Source organism: Rhinolophus sinicus, chromosome 15 (genome assembly GCF_057876585.1).
Source record: "Rhinolophus sinicus isolate RSI-liver-muscle chromosome 15, RSI-T2T, whole genome shotgun sequence".
Lineage (NCBI taxonomy): Eukaryota > Metazoa > Chordata > Mammalia > Chiroptera > Rhinolophidae > Rhinolophus > Rhinolophus sinicus.
The window spans coordinates 40,583,396-40,607,186 of NC_142515.1; the positions used below are offsets into that span (position 1 = coordinate 40,583,396).

A 23,791-nucleotide genomic window follows, 5' to 3' on the forward strand; every position below is an offset into this window, starting at 1 on the left:
CGATGTTGTATTTTAATAATAACACTTTCCAAATAAATGAGTTAAGAACAGCAGTCAGGAAACTCTTTGCCACCATTTCTCCTGCAAATCCCAGAAATAAAGAACATATAACATAAAAATAGCTCCTTGCCCCAGTTCTTCTTGGCTCTTGCCTAGATACTGACTAAGTGAAAAGACTGTGCTGAAAGTTGTTTGTTTAATGTTAATTTTTTGACTCTATCTTATTTTAAAGGAGTCTCCCCTTCATTTGTACAAAATGTACAAAAAAGTAGAAATTTTCAGTGTAATATACATTTACTTTATGCTTCAGGATTTTTAAGTACAGAATACCTTACTTTTCCTATGACTTTTTTAGACAATGATGGTTTTGTGTTCCCTAAAGAGAGAATCCCACATTCAATAGGACATACCAGCCTAGACCCATTTCCCAGAGCCTTTACACGTACTGTTCCTTCTGTTCCATCTTTGCACACTTGATAAGCTCTTCTTGGAAAAGAGTTTTCATAATTTCTGCTTTTAATAATTCAGATCCCAACTCAAAAGTCATCTACTCTGAGAGGACTCTCTGATTACCCTAAATAAAACAGCTCCCCTAGTCATTACCTACTCACCTTACCATTTACCTTATTCATAGCATTTGTTTGGACCTAAAATTGTCTTATTGGCCTATTTATTTGCATGCTTATTATTTGACTTTTCCACTAGCTACAAGCTTTATTTTTATAGGGTCTCAGGCTGTCTCATTCACTGCCGTATCCCTGGGTACTTAGAAAGGTGTCTGGCACAAGGAAAGTACTCAGAGAATAGCTGATATTTGACTACTTGCCACGTCAACATAAATGGTAACAAAAATTAACATCAGTGAGTACAGTGTTCTGACTATATGCTGTTTTATAAATACCTGCTGTCCTCACTTTCACAAAGTGGCTGAGGACCAGTGACATCGATGGCCTCAATGGCATTCTTATGCTGGAGCATATGTACAACCTTAATTGAAAGTGTTGGTCAGAATAGTTCCTTCGAACAATTTCTGTCTGCAGATATATAATGAGCCTTAAAGTGGTGAAGAGCTGATGGCATCTCTTCAAATAATACCTAAATGAACTACTACTTTTTATAAAGCACCCTATCATATATTGTATATTGATCAGTTTGAGATTCTTTAAAACACTTGTCACATGTATTCTTAACCCCCAAATTAATTTTGTTAGTGTGATTTATGCTATTCTTAGAGGAATTCAATCTGAGTCCTTCTCAACTAGACTTTTTCACATGTCTTTAACAACAGAGCTGATTTAAATTATATGCCAGTTTGAATCAAGAGTTCAGCCATACTACCTGAAAATTTAAAATTGCTAACCATAGTGCCAAGCAATCTCATTTGACCAAATTTAGAAGGTTAAACACTGCTCTACTATTCATTTCTAAAATTTCTACTTGGTATCAGTACTTCTCTGCATACTTCTGAACTAAAACAAAGAGATATTAAATTAACTGAGTGTGAAAAAAGTCCAAAATACCTAGTTTTTTCAGAATCCAAGAAACAGTTCTGATAGTTATAGAATTTTCTAACCACAGGTTTAAATCTCAATGAATCTTGCACTCTGCGTGTGCATGCATGCCGGTGTGTGTGTGTGAAGTGTGTGTGTGTGCATGTGTGTACACACACGTGCGCTGTGGGGCAGCGTGAAAAACAACTGCACCTTTAGGTTTACTGTATTCACCTGTTTTGACCAAGACCTTAAGGAATTAAGGAATTAAGATTTAATTTTATCAGAAACAATTGTTTTATTCCAGGGAGCTGAATGAACAAGAGTACTCAACTAAAAGGTCAAGAAACTTGGAGTGTCATTTGTTTAAAGTAGACGTGAATATTTTTTAGCACGTGAGGAGCAAATGAAGGTGACTATCTAAGCATTCTCTTTTTTGTCTTATTGACGGAAGATCCAAGAAGATGGGGAGAGTTGGATTTATTGAAGCTAAAAGAAATCTTTGGGATGAAAAATCACTTTAACCTTTGAATCTAATCTTGCAAAAACCTTTATCTAAAAACAGAAACTCAGAATTATTTTTCTTGGCTTCTATCTATACTCTATTGATAAAAGAAAAAGGATGTTGAACTTTAAAGAGAAGGATTCTTTCTAAGAAAGACTGATGAAGATGAAAAAAAACCACCATACCTGCTTAAACTATTAATTAAAAACACAAGTCCAGATATATCTATTTTATTAAGTAACAACTTTAAATCTTTAGTCTTTAGCCTGAAAACTCTATATTCACATGAAGGCTTAAGTCAACATGAAGATAAGTGATACTGAACATGTTCTAGAATCAAGACATTAGATGAATTCTGGTTTTTGAATTTTTTTCTTCTAGGGCCTTTTCTTACTCAACTCCCTAAGGAAGTTATTCAGTAGTCCACAAACTAACTGATGTGTGCCCTTATATTTTCTAATACATTGCCCACTTGAGTCAATTGGAATTTTGCTACGAACAATTATGCTACTTAGAAAAAAAGTAGGACAATAGAATCCTGTAAGTGAACTGCTCTTGGAAATTTTCACCTATACTTGTGGTCTTCCACAAGTATAGTAATTTGATATATTAGAATTCCACAAAGGAATTTTTAAATTGCATCTTCAAAGTTTCAATAGTGAACGCCTTATTAGCTGGAACGTTCGGGGAATGGAATTGTGAATTTAATTTTTGGTTTAACTCAAGACTTTTCAGAAAATGCTTTTTGTTTAGCCTTTGAGGTTGAAAATATTTCATAAATGCATTAATCCACTGCGTTTCATATACTTCAGCCACTTTCGTAAGAAAGGAACTGGCCTCCAGGAGTTTGTAGTCATGGGTGGTATTCATTGTAATAGAATAAGGTAGAGGGGGGAATGGAGGAGATATATCCCAAGACATATTCTGAAAACTATTGTTTACAATGTTTTCCTGGTCATAGTTCATTTTGTTCCGATTTCCCACTCTTATGAACATAAAGGGAAAAAAGTCTGTCAGTTCAGGTTTATTAGTTTGGTTCTAGTTAGCAGAGGTTTCATGTATGGTACCTCATACTATTTTTCCATTAACTTAAGGCATATTTTTTGTGAAAATTGTATTTTCTGATTGCTAAACAAATATACACAGTTTGAATGAAACAATGGTAAAAACTTAAAGTAAAAAATCACCACTTAGAGAGAACCATAGTCTACCATTTTGGCGAAAAGACACCCATACATACATGCATAATTGCAGCTTTGTAAACTGAGAGGGGAATATGCTTCACATCCATATAGCTTACTTGATAAAATCCAGCAACATTTCTATGATATTAGGATATCCTGCATGATCATTTTAATGCTTTCGTAGCGTTCCATTATCTACTTAACAACACCTAGTGATGAATTGGAAAGTTTCCAAATTTTATTAAAAAGCACCACTATAAAAAAAAAACACCCAAAACTTTGCATGTACATCTTTGCACACTTGTTTAATTATCTTCTTAGGATAAATTCCAAGAAGTATAAACTATATTTTAAGTCATATGCCTATGCAGGCACAACCAAGAATATTTCCTATAAATAGATATTTTGTATATTTTCTCATTTCAGAATACTGTACTTATGGTTGTGTTGAGCTAAGACTTATATCGTGAAGAGACCAGATAACTATAACTATTTAAACTGTGTATATAAAATTCCCGGAAGGCAGACAGCCTACTCTCCCAAACTAGAACATTTCTATCACACGTGAGCCAGAGCGCTTTGGCCCAAAGCTCCCATAGCACCTTAATGAATACAAGTGGTCAGGGTTGCGGTTTCACATTTCACCAGGGGAATGCCCACGGATAAGGATGGAATGTCAGGTGGATGCAAGATTTCCTCATTCAGCACTTTCCATTTACTTCCAGCAGCTGGCTTCAGGCAATGACCAAGGGATGCATGCACACACCCCACACGTTCATTCAATTTTTTGAGCAAACCTCACAGAGCACCACCCTGTGGCCCTGTGGTCCTTGCCCAGAGAGCACATTCTGTCTAGTTGATGACTGCAGGACCAGGTGGGTTCATACAGAAAAAGTCTGCTTAAAGTAATTCAGGGAAGTCTTCACACAAGAGACACTAGAGCAGGTCCTGGAAGGGTGAATGGATTGGGTTACCTTGGATAGAGGGAGACTTGTTCTCTGGTTGCCCATTGGATATTCCCACCCACCCCTTCTTTGGCTACCTCCACAAGAGAAAGGCTAACGCCTCCCTTTGCAAGCCTCCCTTGCAGCTGGAGGAGCTAGAATATGCAGTCCTGGCCAGGGAGATAGCAGTCTGCTAGAGGCTTCCGGGAAGGCATTTTGTTTTTCTGACAGAGGCACTTGAATAAGCTACTCCTGTCCTTCACTTGTTTTTGTCTTGAATGGAGATTTGAAGCACAGAGCTAGGTAACCAAATTGTGAAGACCAACATCACTACACCTCTGAACTAGCACCAGCAGCTGTCAACCTTCAGACTGCTTGTTTTGTGAGGAAAACAAACAAACAAAAACTGTCTTTGCTTACACCATCATTAGCCAGATATACAGCTATGGTTGGCTGAAGGCATTCTAAACTAACACATCACTCCTCCAACCAAGATAGTCTTTGGATAGAGGCAAGAAAATTACTGGTGAATAAGGTATAAAACAGGACAAAATAGGGATGACTGCTTTAGGCTTAAAATTGTACAACTGAAACAGCTCTCTTATGCTCTCAACATATGGCCCTTTCAAGTTCAGGAGGCACAGTTAAGTAGACAGGGCAACTTTTCTACCAAGTGTCAAGGCCTAAAAGGGCATATGAGTATGCATTTTATTAGAAAAAATTGTTGACATTGTCTGATAATGAATTTGAAAACAATGGCATCCTAAAGACACACCAACTTCAAAAGTACCCAAAACAAACTCTAACATGAATCATAGAACCAAAGAGTAAATATAATGTAGGTATGAAAAATGAAAAGGCAGTACAACCAGGCAAAGGGAATGCATGAGTATACTGTCCTTTCTGTATCCTGTCTTCTTGCAGAAACTTTAAAAGTTTATATGAAAATGCCATTTTAAAAAAAGCCAACAGCCAAAGTGCTATCAGCCCACTGGAATTAAAACAAATATATATATATATATATATATATATATATACACACACACACACACACACACACACACACACACACACATTTTATTTTAAGGGAAAGGAAAACTACAGCATCTGGACTATCATGTATCTTGGCCAACTGAACAATCTAAAGGTTATACTATTCAAGGATGCTCAAGTGACCTAGAAATGATGTAAAGAGATGTCCACTAAGAAAAACTAATGTTACAAATGTACATAATTTGTTGGTAAAATAAGACAATGAATATGCAGACAGTTGTCATAACAAATCAAATAGCCTAGTAACAGTTTCCCAAGGTAATGAGAAAATAAGGTACTCATTTTAATATGGGTAATTTATAAAATTATAAATAAATGGGGAGGAACTGTGTTTTGAAGAAAATAATAACAACAACAAAAACAATGAAACAAATATGGAGACATTTTATATATTCTCACAGGGTGAGGGACAATATACTAATAGGTACTATTTTATGGATCTATTTCTCTGAAGGAAATAACCAAAAATCACCACACATTAAAGTGTGAAATAGAAGATGTGTGATAAATTTCCAGGTATGAAAAACATAGACTGTAAAATCTAAGAGGGTGAGACATTGATTGTTATTTACCACTGTTTCCCAGTATCTTCCACAGTGTCTGCCAAATAATAGGTGCTAAAATACTTGTTGAGATTTAAAAAAGAGCTAGTAATATACTTAACAAATGATGTGAAAAACCTATACACTGATAACTATAATATGTTATTAAAAGAAATTGAAGAAGACACAAAGAAATGGAAAAATATTCCATGTTCATGGATTGGAAGAATCAACATAGTTAAAATGGTCATATTACCCAAAGCAACATGCAGATTTAATGCAATCCCCATCAAAATCCCAATGGCATATTTTAAAGAAATAGAAGAAAAAATCATCAGATTTTTATGGAATCACAAAAGACCCCGTATAGCTGAAGCAATCCTAAGAATAAAGAACAGGACTGGAGGTATCACACTCCTTAACTTCAGTTTATACTATAAAGCTATAATAATCAAAACAGCATGGTACTGGCAGAAAAACAGACACACAGACCAATGGAATAGAACTGAGAACCCAGAAATGAACACACATATACATGGGCAGATAACTTTTGACAAAGGAGCCAAAAACATACAATGGAGAAAAGAAAGCCTCTTCAATAAATGGTGCTGGGAGAATTGGAAAGCCATGTGCAAGAGAATGAAACTAGATTGCTATTTGTCCCCATATACCAAAATTAACTCAAAATGATTAAAGATGTAAACATAAGATTTGAAACAACAAATTGCATAGAAAAGAGCAGAAGTACTAAACTTATAGACATTGAGTTCAGAGAGGATTTCATGAATTTGACCTCAAAGGCAAGGGTAAAAGCAAAAATAAATGAATGGAACCATATCAAACTAAAAAGCTCCTGCACAGTGGAAGAAACCATCAACAAAACCAAGAGACAACCAACCGAGTGGGGGACATATTGGCAAACAACACCTCGCCTCCGATAAGGGGCTAATATCCAAAATATATATGAAGAACTCATACAACTCAACAACAAAACAAACAATCAAGTTTAAAATGGACAGAGAACCTCTACAGATGCTTTTCCCAAGAAGACATATAGACGGCCAATAGATACACAAAAAAAATGCTCAACTTCACTAGCTATTAGGGAAGTACAAATCAAAATCACAATGAGATACCTCCTCAAACCTGTTAGAATGGCTATCATCAACAACACAAATAGTAACAAGTATTTGAGAGGCTGTGGAGAAAAAAGAACCCTCATCCACTGCTGGTGGGAATGTATAATAAATTGGTATAGCCACTATGGAAAACAGCATAGAGGTTCCTCGAAAAATTAAGGACAGAATTACCATATGACCCAGCAATTCCTCTTCTGGGTATCTAACCTCAAAAATCTGAAAACATGTATCTATAAAGATATATGTACACCTATGTTTATTGCAGCATTACTCACGGTGGCCAAGACATGGAAACAACCAAAGTTTCCTTCAATAGATGACTGGAAAAAGAAGCTGTGCTACACACACACACACACACACACACACACATACATAATGGAATATTACTTGGCCATCAGATGAAATACTACCATTTGTGACAACATGGATGGACCTTGAGATTACCATGCTAAGCAAAATAAATCAGAAAGAAAAAGTCGAGAACCATATGACTTCACTCGTATGTGGGATACAAAACTGAAAGGAACAAATGAATAAGACAAACAAAGAAACAAATAATCATAGACACAGAGAACAGTTCAGTGGTTACCAGAGGGTTAGCGGGGAGGGGGATTGGTAGAAGAGAGGAGAGGGGGTCAAATATATAGTGATGGAAGGAGAACTGACTCTGGGTGGTGAACACACAATGTGATATATAGATGATGTATTATAGGAAGGTACACTTGAAACCTGTATAATTTTAATAACTTTAATAAACATAAAAAATATAAAACAAAACACATGTTGAAAAAAAAAAGAACAGAAGGAAAAGAGAGAAAATAGGAAACTTCCTAGAAGAGCAACATGTTTTTTATAAAGGACTTAGCTTTTTCAAGTCATAGATATCTCACTCAATATAAAATACACATAAAGTTGCCAAATGTTATTCAAGAAATAAAGAACAACAGAGGAAACATTCTTATGAAATAGGTTATGGACCTACACATTTTGAAGATCACTTACAAATTCCATTCTAGATTCTATTACTCAAAATCTGATAGTATCTATTATTACCATTTTCATTGAACAATGATGTTTGTTGAAGAATGACTATCTAAAATAACTAAGGGCAATCTGTTTTTAGAAGGGAAGATCGAATTGTATTATTTTGAATGAGTTTAGAAGCAATTACCACTTGTTAGGAGCATTTCTCTCTTGGTTGACTAATATTTAAGAAATACCTTCTTATCCATGAAACTCTAAACCAAGGTTTAATCTGAAGTATATTCTTTAATGGGACAGTAATAAAGCATTAGAGATTTATTTAGCACTTCCAAAACACTTTATGTTGATGTTGACCATTTCAGGAAATTTTTCCAACAATCACCTTGAGACTGGGATTATTGCTGTCTTTGTCTTATAGATGAGCCAAAACACTTCCTGAGGTTAGTTAAGAAACCCAAGGCCACACAGTAAGCAACGGAGGAGAGATGAACACACAGAAAACATGCGGAAATCTACTGCAGAGCTGAACACCACGCTAAAGTATAATTGGGTCAGTGGTAGTGATGGTGATAACAACTGATGATACCATTACTAATTACCATATACAGTTGCTGGAACAGCCTCATTCATATTTCATCTTTGTAAGTTACACCAAACCTTAGTTCTTCCTCTCCTGCCAAGGACAAAATCTATATTTCTCAGGACCAAAGTCTTAAATCACGATACTTGGAAATTCTTTTTCAAATAACAACTTTTTCCCCCTCCCTTTATGCCTTAGTGCTAATGAACTGACCAGGAGAGGAAACACATTTAGCATCTCCTCCAGGCCTCTGGGATACTATTTACACAGGGTTAGACCTTGCTTCACTGTTTTTACTGTGGTCATTGCCTGAAATTGTTACATGACTGAAGCTGTTATTCTGGCAGAATAAGACAGCACTTTTGAGATTCTTCAGATGCTTGGTGCCAGAGAGAAAATGAATAGCTACTGTAACTGTACTCCGGGTGCATACTTAAGAGCTCTCATCTTGGTTTTCATATATATATATATATATACACACACACACACATACATATGGAAACAACAAAATAGATTAACTTGGCTTAAACAAATTCTGAAAACTGTTATCCATAGCATGTTATGTTGTGGTCCTAATGTGATCTTGTTCATCCTACTTGAAATATTAAAAAGCATTACCTTCTATGTTTCTCTAATTCTAGTTCACTGATTAGAGAATAGGCTATTTAAAAACAGCTCAGCTTTAATGTTTTATGTTGGTATCAACTCAATCTCTACATGTTTAAGGCATGTTACAGTGATATTAGAACCACGTGAACTGGCCTTCCAGTTACTTTTGAACTGAAAGAAAATAATTATGAAAATTTTTTTAAAAAGACAACTGCAGGAGGTGTGAGTTATGTAAGTAGGCAATCCATAAACGAAGAATGCACATGGCTAGTAAACATATAATACTCATCTGTACTAAGTAAAGTATTGCAAATTGAAACAATGACATGCACATTGTTCATCTATGAAGTTGGCAAAGAAAAAGTTAACACTCAGTGCTGTAGAGGGCGTAATGAGGTCAACGTGTCGCCGAACTGGTTCAAGCGGAACAGAAAGCAACTCTGCAGTATGCTTTACCATCCAATCAGGAAAATTTCCTTTATTCTCCAGTCTTAGTCCCATATACGACACACACACACACACACACACACACACACGCCAATGATATTTTTAATTTGGGCCCCAATACCACTTCTTTGTCTCAAGAGAAACCCTTCTCTAGAGACATACTGAAACTGAGGATGCCAGTTTGCCTGTCCCCAGGATGGCCATGTTCACGTGAGAACATTCTATGGTAACATGTTGAAGGAGGGGATCACTCAGGATTCAGAGTAACCTGGTAGCTGGCTGACCTTGAACAAGTAGTTGAATTTGTTGAAAATGAGAATATCCTTTTCACAGAGTCACAAGGATCAAATGTGATAATGTATGTGGAAGTCGCTTGTAAATAACAAATCAATACACATCCTTTCAGACTCAAAACTTGGATTTTTTCAGTTTCCCTCTCAGTGTCCTTAGATGTCCCTCTCAAAGCACTGTAGGATCCTATCACTTCACCCAAAGGACAAACCTGCTCCAATGTCATTTTTATTCTTACTAAATTTACATTATTAGACCACTGTATGGACATTGAATTTTACTCTCACCCACCTCTACCGATGTTGTTCCAACAGAGTAACATTATTAAAATTTGCTCTTACACTTAACTGAGGCAGAACTATCATAAACATGAAGTCTTCAGGGAGAGACAAGCAAGCATTAGAGCCCTTGATTCACAATAGAGGTCTATTATTTACATAGCTGGCATATACCGCCTTATGTAACCCTTCCTACCAAGGGGAGATTGGCATGACACCTGACAGAGATTTGCTGCTAAAAGAGTTTAAATTTTTCAGCAGACTGCCTTTATAAAAAATGCAAACAGAATATTCTTCAAGTGGGGGAACAGTTAGCCAAACAGATTAGAATTGACGATGACCTTTTTAACCATCTTTTTAGGACTCTGTTTTCTATGCCTAACATGTCAAGAAAGTGTTTAGCTGTGAAATCAGGGAGAGAAAAAAATGAATTCTTCCTCTAGCCTGAGAAGGAGGGCTTCACCTTTACGTGGCTTGGAATGACAATTTCCCATCATTAAAAGCCTCCGTCCTCCAGGCAATAGAGAAATATGCGCTAAAACAACAATGGGTGCCTCGCTTCTGGACTGGTCATCCGCAAGCTGTAAAAATGCCTTTATTTTCCCTTCTCAAGGTGATTAGGCTGGTGGGGTGATGAGAGCAGAACTGCAGCACAATTACCATCCATTTCCCTTTGCTGCACTGCAGATTCTTTCCAACCCAACACCCGTGTCCTCGGTGACATTTAAGTACAGAAGGCGAGCTTTCCCTTTTTTAAAACGGATGCAGCAAACCAAAGAACAGATGTGGAGATCCATTGCTCTTAGAAATTAAATGATCATTCTGTCGGTCTCTAACATTACGATATTTCCATCCTGGGTGTTTTAGAGAGATTGGCCGGGGGTGGGGGTGGAATCTGTATTTCGGATGGTAGGAGCCTGCTGTGAATACAGATGGAAATTTTATGGTTTGTCTAATGCTTGTCTATTTTAATAAAGAGAATAAATTACAACAGCAGCACAATTTCATTCTATGCTCCATGTGTTGCAGTGCTGAAATAAAAGCAGCTCTCTATCCTGGAATCTTTTATCTCTCTGCATTGTTCAGTTTATTCCAACCCTGCCTCTGAAATTTTTTATCAAGAAGAGCACATTCGCTACAAGGAGGGAAGAAAAAATCTCTAGGGACAATATGGAATGCATCTCTCTCTCTCTCTCTCTCTCTCTCTCTCTCTCTCTCTCTCTCTCTCTCTCTCTCAGAATAGAAGTACTCTTTGTCTGGTTACTATGAGAACCAAATGATAGAGCCTCACCTTTGAGGCAATGGTACACAGTTGCGGAGAAGAAATAGATGCAGAAAGTTTGACTTATTCTCTTATCACCTCCCAGAGGCTGACAGGTACCAAAGTAAAGACAATTCTCTACATGCAGAGCGTGGGGGAAAGGGGTATACTGAACTTTTCAGCTTCATCTATGACATTTACTGATCATTCTTACTAAATTTCCAATAGTCGATCATTTATTCCACTGTACACAATGGGCAGGCACACCACAAAAGTTAAAGTATAATCACAAAGTGTCGCTAGCAATTTTTTACTGAAGTGAAAATTAAAATAGAGCCAATTTAAAATACAACAAGAAATAAAATTACTTGAAATCTAGGTGACAGGCTGGAAACGGACCCACTCCTTTTTCACTAACAATTTGACATTTAGGGTGCTCCAAGGTGTTTTAGAAGCGATACCCTGAAATTCCATATGGCCACATTTTAGATTCCCATTCTTGGCCTATGCGTGTATTTTGTAATAGTTCCCGAAGGGGGAAAATACTACTTAAAAAAACACCTAGTTTTAAAGATCCTTCTTTGACATAGAAGACTCCAAGAACTAACATGAAGGTTTCAACAATGGTGCTGGAATTCCTAGAATTGGCTGCTTCCAGGGGAGGAGGAATACTGACTGGAAATGGCACATAGAAACTTCCAGAGGCAATGAAACGTAATGCATCTCATTGGGGAAATGGATTAAACAACAATGCCTTTGTCAAAACTGAATTAGTATGCATTTAGAATCACTGCATTTCACTCAAGTAAATGATAACTATATTAAAAAAAATCTTCCTCGAAACATTAAAAAATAAGATTCTAAGCACCGAGTTCCATTCAGAATTTTTTGGACATGTACCTGCAACGCAATAAACAAAAGAATGCCTTTTGTTGAACGTTTACATGAAAGCCGAGGGATTCCTGGTGCCATCCATCTCTGCTTCAGTGCCACACTTTCCTAAGATATTACCATAAAAAGTTTATTGTTATGAGATGACGGTAAATATTGCTGTGGATGCAATTAAAAGCTCTGCATTAAATTGCAAGTTCAAGCTAAAATTCTGGGCTAGGCATTCCTGCCACACTCCCCACGGTGACACAAGGGACTTCCCAGACATATCTGAAGTGAATGTCCCAGCTGTGGTCTACAGAACAAAAGACTGAGTTCAGGAAGGCCTCTACCCATAGAATACATGTGTGTCTCTGTTTATGATACTTGGATAACAGACCTCAAAGACACACACATCGAGACACAATCATCCTAATATAAAAGGATTCCTTTATATCGTCAAGTGCCATCATGTATTTTATATCTATCCAGGAACTTCCGGTTTAACATAACTACGTATCTACTACAACGAGCAGTACACACCTGTTTCATTTTTTTTAAAAAACAACAAACTGTGTGCTGTTTTCTCTCATTTTGTCTACTTTGACTTTCAACTAAACAAAACTCTTTTATTAGATTAGACGTCTGTTTATTTCTGCTAGAACTAATAACTGCAAATACTGATATGAAGCTGTTAGGCTACTGAAATTAAAAACACAGACAGATATACAAACACACATGAACACAAACACAAGAAGAATTATAAAAAAAAAAAGAATCTTATTATTTTAGGATAATGACATTCCTTACTGGTAATTCAGGCTTTAATATTAAAGCAACATTTTTCATCAAAACATTATGTACTCTTTTCCAGACTTGTTTAATAAAAGGTTTGCTGAGTATATCAATATTTTTGTAAAAGTCTTTACAATGCAGCTTCAAACTGAAGTATTCTTTCAATAAAAGCACATTTCAGAAAAGTTAAATCTAATGCATGTTGTTCTTACAATCAGTTTGACAAATTTTCAGGGCATTTTTACATCTCAAGCATAATCATGTCCGTTTTTGTTAAAGAGCGTATTTGTAAATAAAAACTTTTATTATTTTTCAAGATATTTCCTTTTTAATTTCTCAAAACTTCTAAAAATTAAAATTTTAAAGATGTTATGTGAAATAAATGGATTGTATTAAATGATCATGCAGCTTACTGAGGATGATTTTCTTCTATTTTTCTACTTTTCTCTTTTAAAAATCAGTATATTGCTTGCAAAACAGAAGAATGCATTAAAACATGCCAGTTTAAAAGGATTCATTGTGAACATAACAACTACTTATAGTATATGGAACAGCATAAATATGACATCACAGTTCTTATGAAGATTGTCACCATCTAAATCTGAGACGTCTTTTTTTTTAATTAAAGATTATTTTTAGTAAAGTTACATAGATTTCAGGTGTACAATTCTGTCATACATTACCTATATCTCACATTGTGTGTTCACCACCCAGAGTCAGTTCTCTTTCCATCACCATATATTAGATCCCATTTAACGGAGTCTAATATATGAGATGCCTTTTAACTAGCACTTCTAAATTCATCATGCCCTATGAATGACAGCTTAGACAAAAAGCAATGGCTTCAACACTTCTCAGAATAATTCAGTTATGATTCTCCAGGTTTCTAATTTTTCAGCTCAGTGGATTTCTGTTCTCTTGGATGTGCCAAGTACAGAGCTTTGGCATTTTTGGGGTAGTACTAAAAGCCCAAGTTAAAAGTCAACATAAAGTAACATTTTTTACTTTGCAAAAATATTATTAACAGTTGACAGGAATAAGGGAAAGCAGGAGGAATGGAGGAGGCACATCTACCACAAATGTCAGCTTATCCCTCTGCATTCCTTTCATAACACAAGGTATAACTAGCCTCTGAGATACTCACATTTGACATTTCTGACACATCCTTCTTGGCTCCTTCCTTTCTCCTCCACCCCACAGTAAGCCATCATGTCCAATGAATCCCACTACTGAACTTGTTTGTGTGTTCTCTACACCATCTGCTCACATTCTCAGTCTTCAGGGCCAGCTTCAGTGTCCACGTCACTCTACCCTCTACCCTGGTAGACGTGCCCCTTCGTATGGCCTCCATTTCACTATATGCATTTTCTATATGAACTACAGTAGCCCTCCAATAACACTGTTTTGTTCAACCATCACTGAGAGAAAAATCAATTCGGGCAGGGCTCACTGTGCCTGTGGAGTTGGCACCTCCTCCCATGTCTGTGTGGTATTCTCCGGATACCACTGTTTCCTCCCACGTCCCAAAGCTGTGCGTGTGAGGTAGATTGGTGTGTCGACACTGTCCCAGTCTGAGTGAATGTGAGTGGGTGTGAGTGGCCCTGCCATGTAAGGGTGTCCTGTCCAGGTGGGTCCTGCCTTGTACCCTGATTTGCTGGGACAAGCTCCAGCCACTGTGACCCTGAACTGGAATCAGCGGGTTGGATAAGAGTGATCTTATTTTTAGTCATCTTTCTTCAATGTACATAGAGCTCACACTCATTTCAATGTTTACTATCAGAAATGTTTTAAGTCTTTATTTAGAAGTTTGGCAATGTTTTTGTGACCAAAAATGTGCTGTAGGAACTCAACTCTTATTTATTTCATTTAGCCTATGGTAAAATTGGTTTTGTTATATGTCGTTCCACTTAAAGTTGCCGTTTCCAAGAACCTGTGATGTTAAGTTAGGGCTTACTGCATACGACTATATTTCAGTTCTTTTAAACTTGTCTGTCTTCCTTACTAAACTACTATTTCCCAAAGGACTAGAAGCATGTTTTATTTCTCCTTGTATCCACAAGGCATATAAATATTTGAACTGAAATGCTGTTGAATCAAAATAATATGTTTCCTTTTCACTGCACTACAATAAATATTTCAGCATTTTGTTCTTTTTATGTTCTTATTGTTGGCTAATTTTCTTGTCAAAATAATCCCACATGCTTTAGCTTCTAAGAATTCAGTCCATAAAAGTTCATTTCTCCAAAGCCAACTGTTTACCTATTGGTTAATCTGATATACATGAAACATCAACCTTTGATAACGTTTAACATATTATATAATGTGTTACTCTCTGGTATGTTACTGCTATTGAAGTAGTTCCATCTGCTGCAGTGAATTTCTGCGAATACTTTTATGGTGAAGAAGACATGAAAGTAGAAACAAAAGCGGAAGGGCAGAAGCCATGTAGAAAAAGAGACAAAGAAGAATGCAGGGCATACGGTTGGTATTTAATAATTACTTAGAAAATAATTTCTAAGTACAAGGGGATCAAGTAGTAGGAGATATTACAATGGAAAACACAGAAGATAAAGTACTAGGGGGGACTATGCTTTTACATCTTTACAAATCTATACTTAGCTGCTGTTTATAAATGTTTCAGTGTATTCACCAATTAGTGAGATGTATGTATTTCAATGCCAACCACGAGACAAAACTAAAAGTTAAAAAAGGAAGGATAAAATCCACCTGTAAACAGAAACAAAGTTCCCGTGTAAAGGGACTGAACAGGGCTCTCACTGTCTTCTCTGTAAAATGACCGTGACCTTGATCCCTATTACCAATTGTGGCAACAGCTGAGGCTGTGCTGTATCAATATATTATGAGTTAGACAATTTACGCACAAAACACTACGTCAATTTGGAGTGTCCCTTGATGGCTAAGGGGGAAAATTAGGGGCCTTGGCTATTATGTCTTACGGGAACTGGCGAAGGAACAGGGAGCATTTATCTTGGAGAGAAGATGAAGCAGCAGCACAGCACTACTTTCATCTATATAAATAGCTGGCATATGGGTGGACATAACAGGGTGCTAGATTTAGTCTCAAAATAAGAAGTATGTTCTAACAATTAGAACTGTCCAGAAATGAGGTGGGTTATGTTTAGAGGTGGGACATTTCCAGGCACAGGAAATTCATAAGCAAAGAATGACAAGCAATTCATAGAGCTCTTGTCAAGGAGAGGCGGGCTCTGCAGAGGGCCCAGCTCAGTGACCTCAAATATCCCTTCCACCTCTAAGATGCCATGATTCTTAACGCTCTTTGGGAATTTTCCATACAACTTTGCCCTTCAAAACTGATGTATCTGTCTTTTATATTAGCCCTATAGGTTCAAATTCAGATTTCTACAATAGCTCTTTTCTGTGAAGTTAAATCATTCATTTACTTACTCTAATACATGACTGAATCATTTACTTTAATCTGTAGTCCATAAAAATCATTACTAATATATTAAATATGATTTGAGAGGTTAATATGAACTTGGAGGCAGGATAAACAGATTTTTTTTTCACCCAGTATTCATCGTAAAACAATTTGAAATCATGTTTTTTGTCTCAATCACGTAAATTTGAGTAAAATGTGATTGTCTTGCACGTATAGTGATGTAGCTTGTAGTGGCCCCCATAAAAACATTTCCGAATAAAACAATGGTGGATTCCCTCTGACAAGGACATGAGAAACTAAACTACAATTAAATTGGGAAGTAGCAAAGTTCTTTATGTCTATTTGTGTGCAATTCCCTATTGCCTGGTGGCAGGTGGCAACTGGGCCAGGGGGCCTTTCGAGGGGTGAGACTGGTGGGAGATGGAAGTGTCCTTCCCTTGGCTCAGGTCGGGTAGGTGGAAGGAGAAGACAGCTTTGGCAAGTTAAAGTTGAGAAAAATCAAAACAAGAAGGCAATTTGAAAATAATCAAAACAAAAAGGTGCGTAAAACACATGATGTAGGGAATTAAAGGGCCAGAGAGATACAAACAAAGCTAAGTGACTAGATCCTAGATGAGATCCTGATTAATAAAAGCAGGACTTGTTGCCCAAAGCTAAATTTTATGTATTCTCCTATATGTGCTATGGCATGGCCCATGGAAGGGTCCACTCTGCTTAAATGATCAAGAGATGACAGAACATCTAGGAAGAAATAATGCCCACTGATGACATTGGAAATTAATAAATGGAAAATGGATTCCAAGAGGACACAGAGTGAGGTCCTAATCATAAATGGCAGGCAAGATTCTCAAAGGAAGCAAGGCTGAGAGAGTTTGAGAGACAGGTAGCACAGAGGACCTCTCATTTGCTCTATAATTTGCACACCCACACACACCCACCGCCTGCCCTGCAGATATATTCTACCATTTCAAATGTGCTCTTGAGGAGAGAGGCAGGGTGCCCCAAAGTTAGTCCTGCAACCTAGGAAAAAAGTCCTGCAACCTAGGAAATGCCTCAGTCCTGGGCAAAGCAGGGTGACTGGTCACACTATCCCCAGGTGAGTATAACACAGCCTCTTCTCTCGCCAGCTTAGACTCACAGTCCTAAAAAAAACCTCAGATGAATGAATGAAGGCTGCAGAGGATTCTCCATACCACAGTGGTAGGGTCCTCAACAGAAAACAGACCAGAAAGAAGCAGCTCAAGTAACAAACTTATGGCTCTTGCCAAGATTCAGAATCAAGACTTGTGACTTTTTTCATCTGGACGTCTTCATCTACAAAAGACTATAATTCTATGTAGAGTATCTTAAGTTTCCTAAGAGATACAGATAGTCGTAAACAGTTGTCATAGCTGAGAGGAAAGATAGTGCCCTCGGCTGAGTAAGCCAGGGCCTCAGGTGGGATTGGAGATGAGCCCTGAAAGTTGGAAGGAGAATGGGGGAAGGAGGAATTGCAGGCAGAGCAGCACAAAGAACAGTGGTGGAAGAGTCGGGGTCTGTTCTGGGAAGGGTGAAAGGTAGATTTATTTTCACTAGTACTGAGGTCAGCTAGAGGATTTGTGGGTAATGAGGTTGTAAATGCTGGCACTTGCTTGTGAAAGGAAAACCTTGAATGGTATGCTAAGGAATCATGAGAAAGAAGGAGAACAGAAAATGACACCACTATGGTTTAGGAAAAAAGATGAAGCCCTACTGTTTTTTGTGCCATTTTTATAACAAAAATTGAAACGAACTAACAATACCAAAATAAAATATTAGTTGGATCCATTTTGGTACATCCATAATGAAGAATTCTATAGATCCTTTAAAAACAGAAATATATTCATTGGTGTGGACATACGAAAGGTTGGACAATTAAGTTTGTGAACTTTCCACTGCGTCAGCACATGGTGGAAAGTTCGCAAACTTAACTGCCCGACCTTCATATGTTCATATTGTATTGTTCAGTGGGAAAAAATAAGGTTACCAAACAGGAGGTACACTATTAACTCCATTAATTTTGGGGAAAGAAGGGAACAGAAGAGAAGGGAAAGCAAACCTAAGTATACAAATGTACAGTAAAATGCTGGAATAACATTTCAAGATGATAACAATGATGCTTTCTGTGGGTGACCCTGGCCTCCCTGTGTTGAACATTAGATAGACAACGGACATTGATTATTTACATGGTGAGAAAGATAAAGGTAAGAGAACTCCAGAATGCCTTAGGATACTACAGTAATCAAGCGGGGAGTAAAAGTGGCACAACAGGTATCAATATTGTCAGAATACCCGTCTGTCTGTGGTTTGCTTATTTCTCTTTCATTGTCCCTGGGAAACACATACATCTCAGACAGCCTCTGAAGCATTTGTGGGAGTGTCACTAAACCTGAACTTTTGCTGACTGGTTTCCAAGTGGATTTCACTCTGAAAGTCGAGGAGCAGCTAGCTGCCAGTGGGCAACCTTTAATGGGAATGCAAAGGTAAATCCATTAAGGACAGTCAGGGGACAAAGGACTGGCTTTTCCCTCACGCGGAATAGAGACACCTGCACTGGAGGTGGGGTGCTGCTGCGGAATATACTAGAGCTGTGCTGAGAGATCTTGGGAACTCACTGCACCTCCAGAGGACCCAAGTATTCTTACACTCCATACCACGTTCAATGCTGTTTCCGTAAACCACATTTCTTCCTAATAGAAATTAACATAAACTGGACTCTGAGTTTCACTGTGCTATTTGGAACATATTGAATTATAGGCACACATATATGTTTATGTATAGGTAATATACACCATGTTTCCCCCAAAATAAGACCTAGCTGGACAATCAGTTCTAATGCATCTTTTGGAGCAAAAATTCATATAAGACCTGGTTTTATTTTTCTATAATATAGGACCAGATCTTATATAATAGTAAGACCCGTCTTACACTAATTTTTGCTCCAAAAGATGCATTAGAGCTGATTGTCCGGCTAGGTCTTATTTTAGGGGAAACAGGGTACATATATGTGTATGTATATAATTATTACATTTTATATAAATATATTTTTCTTCATATACACGCATATATTTTTATTTGTTTCTTTACCCCCTACATGTAATTAACTACAGCAAGTTTACTTTCCTCATTTTAACTGACAGGTCTCATTAGCAAGGCTTAGCATAAAACAAACTCATTTCTTCCCACTGGATGAGGGAAGGAGGAAAGAAGTGGGAAAGTGGGAGGAATTAACATTTGTTGAATTACTGCACTGTGCCGGACACTTCACATTTGATTTAATTTTGTCTTCATAACATCACCTTGCACTAGATGTTACCACTACGGATGAGGGCACAGAAGCTCAGAGTAGTTAAGTAACCAACTTGAGACTACGCAGCAAAGAAGTGATCATGACGAGACTTAAACTCAAGCCTATGTGACTCCGCAACTCACGCCCCGGCCCATTTGCATATTCCACCGAGCCTCCCAAAATCAATTTTCCTATTATTTCAGAGATCCCCAGCAGCACTTAAAAAAAGGGTGGCATGAGCTCTATATGCAGGCACAGCACAGATCGAATGAATAATTTAGGTTCCACTAATGCTGAAGGGACGCTCTAGGAAAGCAGGTCAAAGCCAGGAATGCCAGCTGCACCTAAGAACACCTTCCCTTCTTGGTACTGAAAACAAAATCCTAATTAATCCGCCAGAAAGCAAAAAGAATGCTCATCAGATGATAAATGGATGGCTATATAATTATTTTCATCTTATCCCAGGGAATAGCCACTGAAACATATGTAAAATACAGGACAATTGGCCAGTGAAGACAAGACTCTTCCACGGGATGCCCAGAGAGGCCCGAATCTGGCCCCAAATGCCGTGGAGCAAGAAAGAGAAAGCCATGCTGCCTTAACCACACCGAACGTCTGTGCAAAATCAAGACCAGGACTCACATTAGCCAGGTCATAACACAGTGAACGGGGAAATCCTTATTTTAAATGACCCTCAAACACCCAATTTCAGATCAGATGAACACAATTAAAACCTTTTGAAAAGAATCACAGACTGGAGTTGAGGGAGATGATCCGGATAGTTAATTCTATACTAATAAAGACAAGTGGATGTGTGAATTTCACATGCCTGAAGAACCAGTATTAATATATTAATTCTATTTGGAATAAATGTGGATGGAATACATATGCATAGTAAACCATTTATTTTTAGATGGTAAAGAACAACTCCAACTGAAGAGGTACAGTAAAGCTACAGAGGTACAGATTGCTAACAATGGCCACTCTTCAAAGGAAACAAATTAATTGTAGTCAGCATTTTTCAATATCAATATGGTTATCTTCCTGTTATTTAAGGGCAGGCAAATGTATTTTGAGTGTTGACAGAGCTAAGTAAATATACTCATTATGTAGTGGCCAAATCATTGCACAGAGGGATAGCAGGTCCTTACAAAACAGGGAGGGAGCAGTCGACAGTGTGGGGCTTCAGTGATGTCAGAACCTTCCAGCATGTCATCTCCCCTTCACCCTTTATCAGGCAGGTAGCAGGAATGTGAACAGGAATTATGAGACTGGACATTATGGGAATTTACTAATAGAAAACAAAATGCATTGCTCAAGGTTATGGCTTCAGTAAATGTTGCCTCCTCAGACTATTGTAAATCCCACAGTGCCAAAGTCAATTATGATCTTTTTGTACCTGATTCATAATTGCCGTGTGCTTTGTAATAATACTTAATGTCCCCATGTAATATCTGCAGATGCAAACGTAGCGCTCAAGTCATGCATCATTATTTAAAAAGCCCTTTTTCTCTGGTATTGATCACATCAAACAAATGAGCAGTAACATTCGTAACAAAGAGTGGCATAAAAATGATTTAAAAACTGATGAGAAAATAAAATAATGGAAAATGATAGTACAAGCCTTCTCTAAATGGAAGAATCTTATTCGACCACTGAATAATCTGTAAGCAGAATAGTGAAAGGGGAGGCAGGGGGCAGCCTTAGAGTCGGAGCATGGGCTCAAGTTCTGCCTCTGTTTTTTGCTCACTGTAACCGATACACTCAATTGCTAAGCCTCAAGCTCCTCATCTGCAAAATGAGCACAAAACCATCTATCTCAGACGGTTCATTTATAAGTATTAACTGAGATAACAGCGTTTGGCACCTACCCATGATTTTGTTGTAAATGGAACCTAACTTTTGCTAGCAGGCTTCCTTCCTATTGATTGAAACTGAAACTCCAATTTTTGCCAAATAAAAGATTTCTAATTCATTGTTCTTATTGTCAAGGAAACAAAATACATTACTTCGTATGGTGTAAGAGATCTTTCCTAACGATGACAAAAGAATCTGGCAAAGCTTATGATGACTCACTTTTAACATTCTGTCTACGTCATCAGCTGAAGGAGCTTTTTGATGTTGGTGTTCATTTCTTATCATTCTGCAAACTGTATTTTAATTTCTAATCTAGGCAATTAAAATTGGTGTGTTTTGAAGGCCTGTGTGTGTTATCTAAAACCAGTTTCTTCCACTGTTTTCTCATAAAAATGATAAGCATGAAATGGAAGGCATCAGCAAATGTGTGGGAATGGACTCATTTAAAAAACCAAGATATCAGCTGACACAAAATGATTTCACTGCTTATCTTAAAAAATACAAACATTTTAGGAATTAGGTTCCCATTTCTTTATTTTACTATAAGTATGATTATGAGCTCGTTAAGGTAGGATGCATTCGAGTAAATGCATGAAGTGAAAGTGACTAGAAGTTCAGTAAATTTATTTATTGCGTCCAGTATCATCACCCTCCTATTCTCCATACTCCATTGTGTACTTTCCTTTTGGAGAGAAGAGAGAAATCACAAAAAGGCTCCTATCAGAATTTTTCTAGGGGCAGAAGCCCCAGCAAGGCATTCCAGGGCCCAGGAAAGAGTCATCTCATGGAGCCCAGTCTTCCGTGAAAATGGTGCTCTCGGTGGTGTCTTGGAAGTGATCCGGGACTGGTAGAAAATGAGGGGTGAAGGGTGAGGAGTAGTGGAATAAGGACTGGGAATCAGAGCGACCTGGGTTTACACTTACACTCATGTGCACCCTTGGGCTTGCTGAAACTTGCAGAGATTAATTTTCCTCATAGAGAATCGGGATAATACCATCCACGCATGAAGATTCAATATAATAATCTACTTAAGGCACTCAGAAAAGTGCCTGGCCCACTGTAGTTCCTTAATGGATTTTAGCTCAATAAAGAAAGGATAAATTCTCTTCCATATGCTTTTGCTGTTGGGTATCTCACTGTACTGTCCTCCTTTAAAAAGCAAAAAATCACGGAGTCTATAATAAAAATGTCTCAAGAGAGATGTCCAGGTTTCAAGTTCAGTGTTTCTATGTGGTTTAGGGTGAATGGGCGTGTTTAAACACACAGATAATTCTAAGTGGCAGTTATTGAAGTGGGCCGATTTGGTCTGGGGCTGGGTAACTTGCTGTGTCTGAAAACAGTAGAGGCCTTCATAAGTGGCAGTCTGAGAAAGTAGGAAGAGGGAATGTGCTGGTAAAGAAACACAGTCAACAGGTCACTTTGGGTTCTAAAATTAGATATAAAAGGTGGTAAGTCTATATTGGTCAGATTACTCACTCTTCCGTCAGTCCTCAGCTACCCTGAAACTGTAACACCAGCTGTTTAGCAGTGGTGCTACCTAAAGGGGGTGATAAATTGGTTGGTAACAATATAAACATATATATCTTACAGACATATACGTACTGGTAACATTGCACAGGTAACATTTGTTTCTTTTCAATAATTATAATATAAAAATATGCAGTGAAGATTGCTCCATTCAACCCAAATAAGTACATTTTTCCCCTATAAATATTTCAATGTTTATGCTGAAATATGCAAATAGTTTGTTTAAAAAATGATTTGATACTTTTCGATCTATACATTAGGTTCTTTAGATTTCTTCAATGTCTACCTAGTTATCACTTAACTACTGAGAGAAGCTAATTAATACTAGTGTTAATGAATGGAAAATGTATTTAAATATGAGTCTTCAGGAGTATTTCTCAAAATGACAGATTTAATTCCCCGAGGGCTGTGGAAAAGTTTGCCAAGAGCTGAACTGCAGGACTCAAAGGGCTGTCTGAGGATGCCAGTCTATGAGTAATATTTCATTCATTGAATAATTTTCTGAGCGTTTATTAGGTGCAAAAGTTCTTAAAAGCATTCCCTTGTTTTCTCAGCTTCTCCACCTCCTATTGACTTGATTACATCTGAGAACCCATAGGCTAAGGAAGGAAAGCTGGAAGACCTTGCTAAGTATTCCCTTTATGCCAATAACCTTTATAGTATTTCTTCTCCTTACAATATGTATTCAAGTAAAGGATCAATATCCA

General features: G+C 37.4%; 1 protein-coding gene across 33 annotated transcripts in view; it reads right to left on the reverse strand.

Annotated features, from left to right (window-relative positions):
* ANK3 (ankyrin 3) overlaps positions 1-23,791 on the reverse strand; it is a 593,532-nt gene that overhangs the window by 269,779 nt on the left and 299,962 nt on the right. Inside the window, exon 1 of one of the 33 annotated variants that reach the window (XM_088792008.1) lies at positions 14,117-14,140. The exons of the other annotated variants lie outside the window; for them this stretch is intronic. Within the exon in view, the coding sequence (XP_088648134.1) occupies positions 14,117-14,125 (9 nt within the window). The 5' untranslated portion in view covers positions 14,126-14,140. Of the gene's footprint in view, positions 1-14,116; positions 14,141-23,791 lie in introns of those variants that run through there. 33 annotated transcript variants of the gene reach the window in all.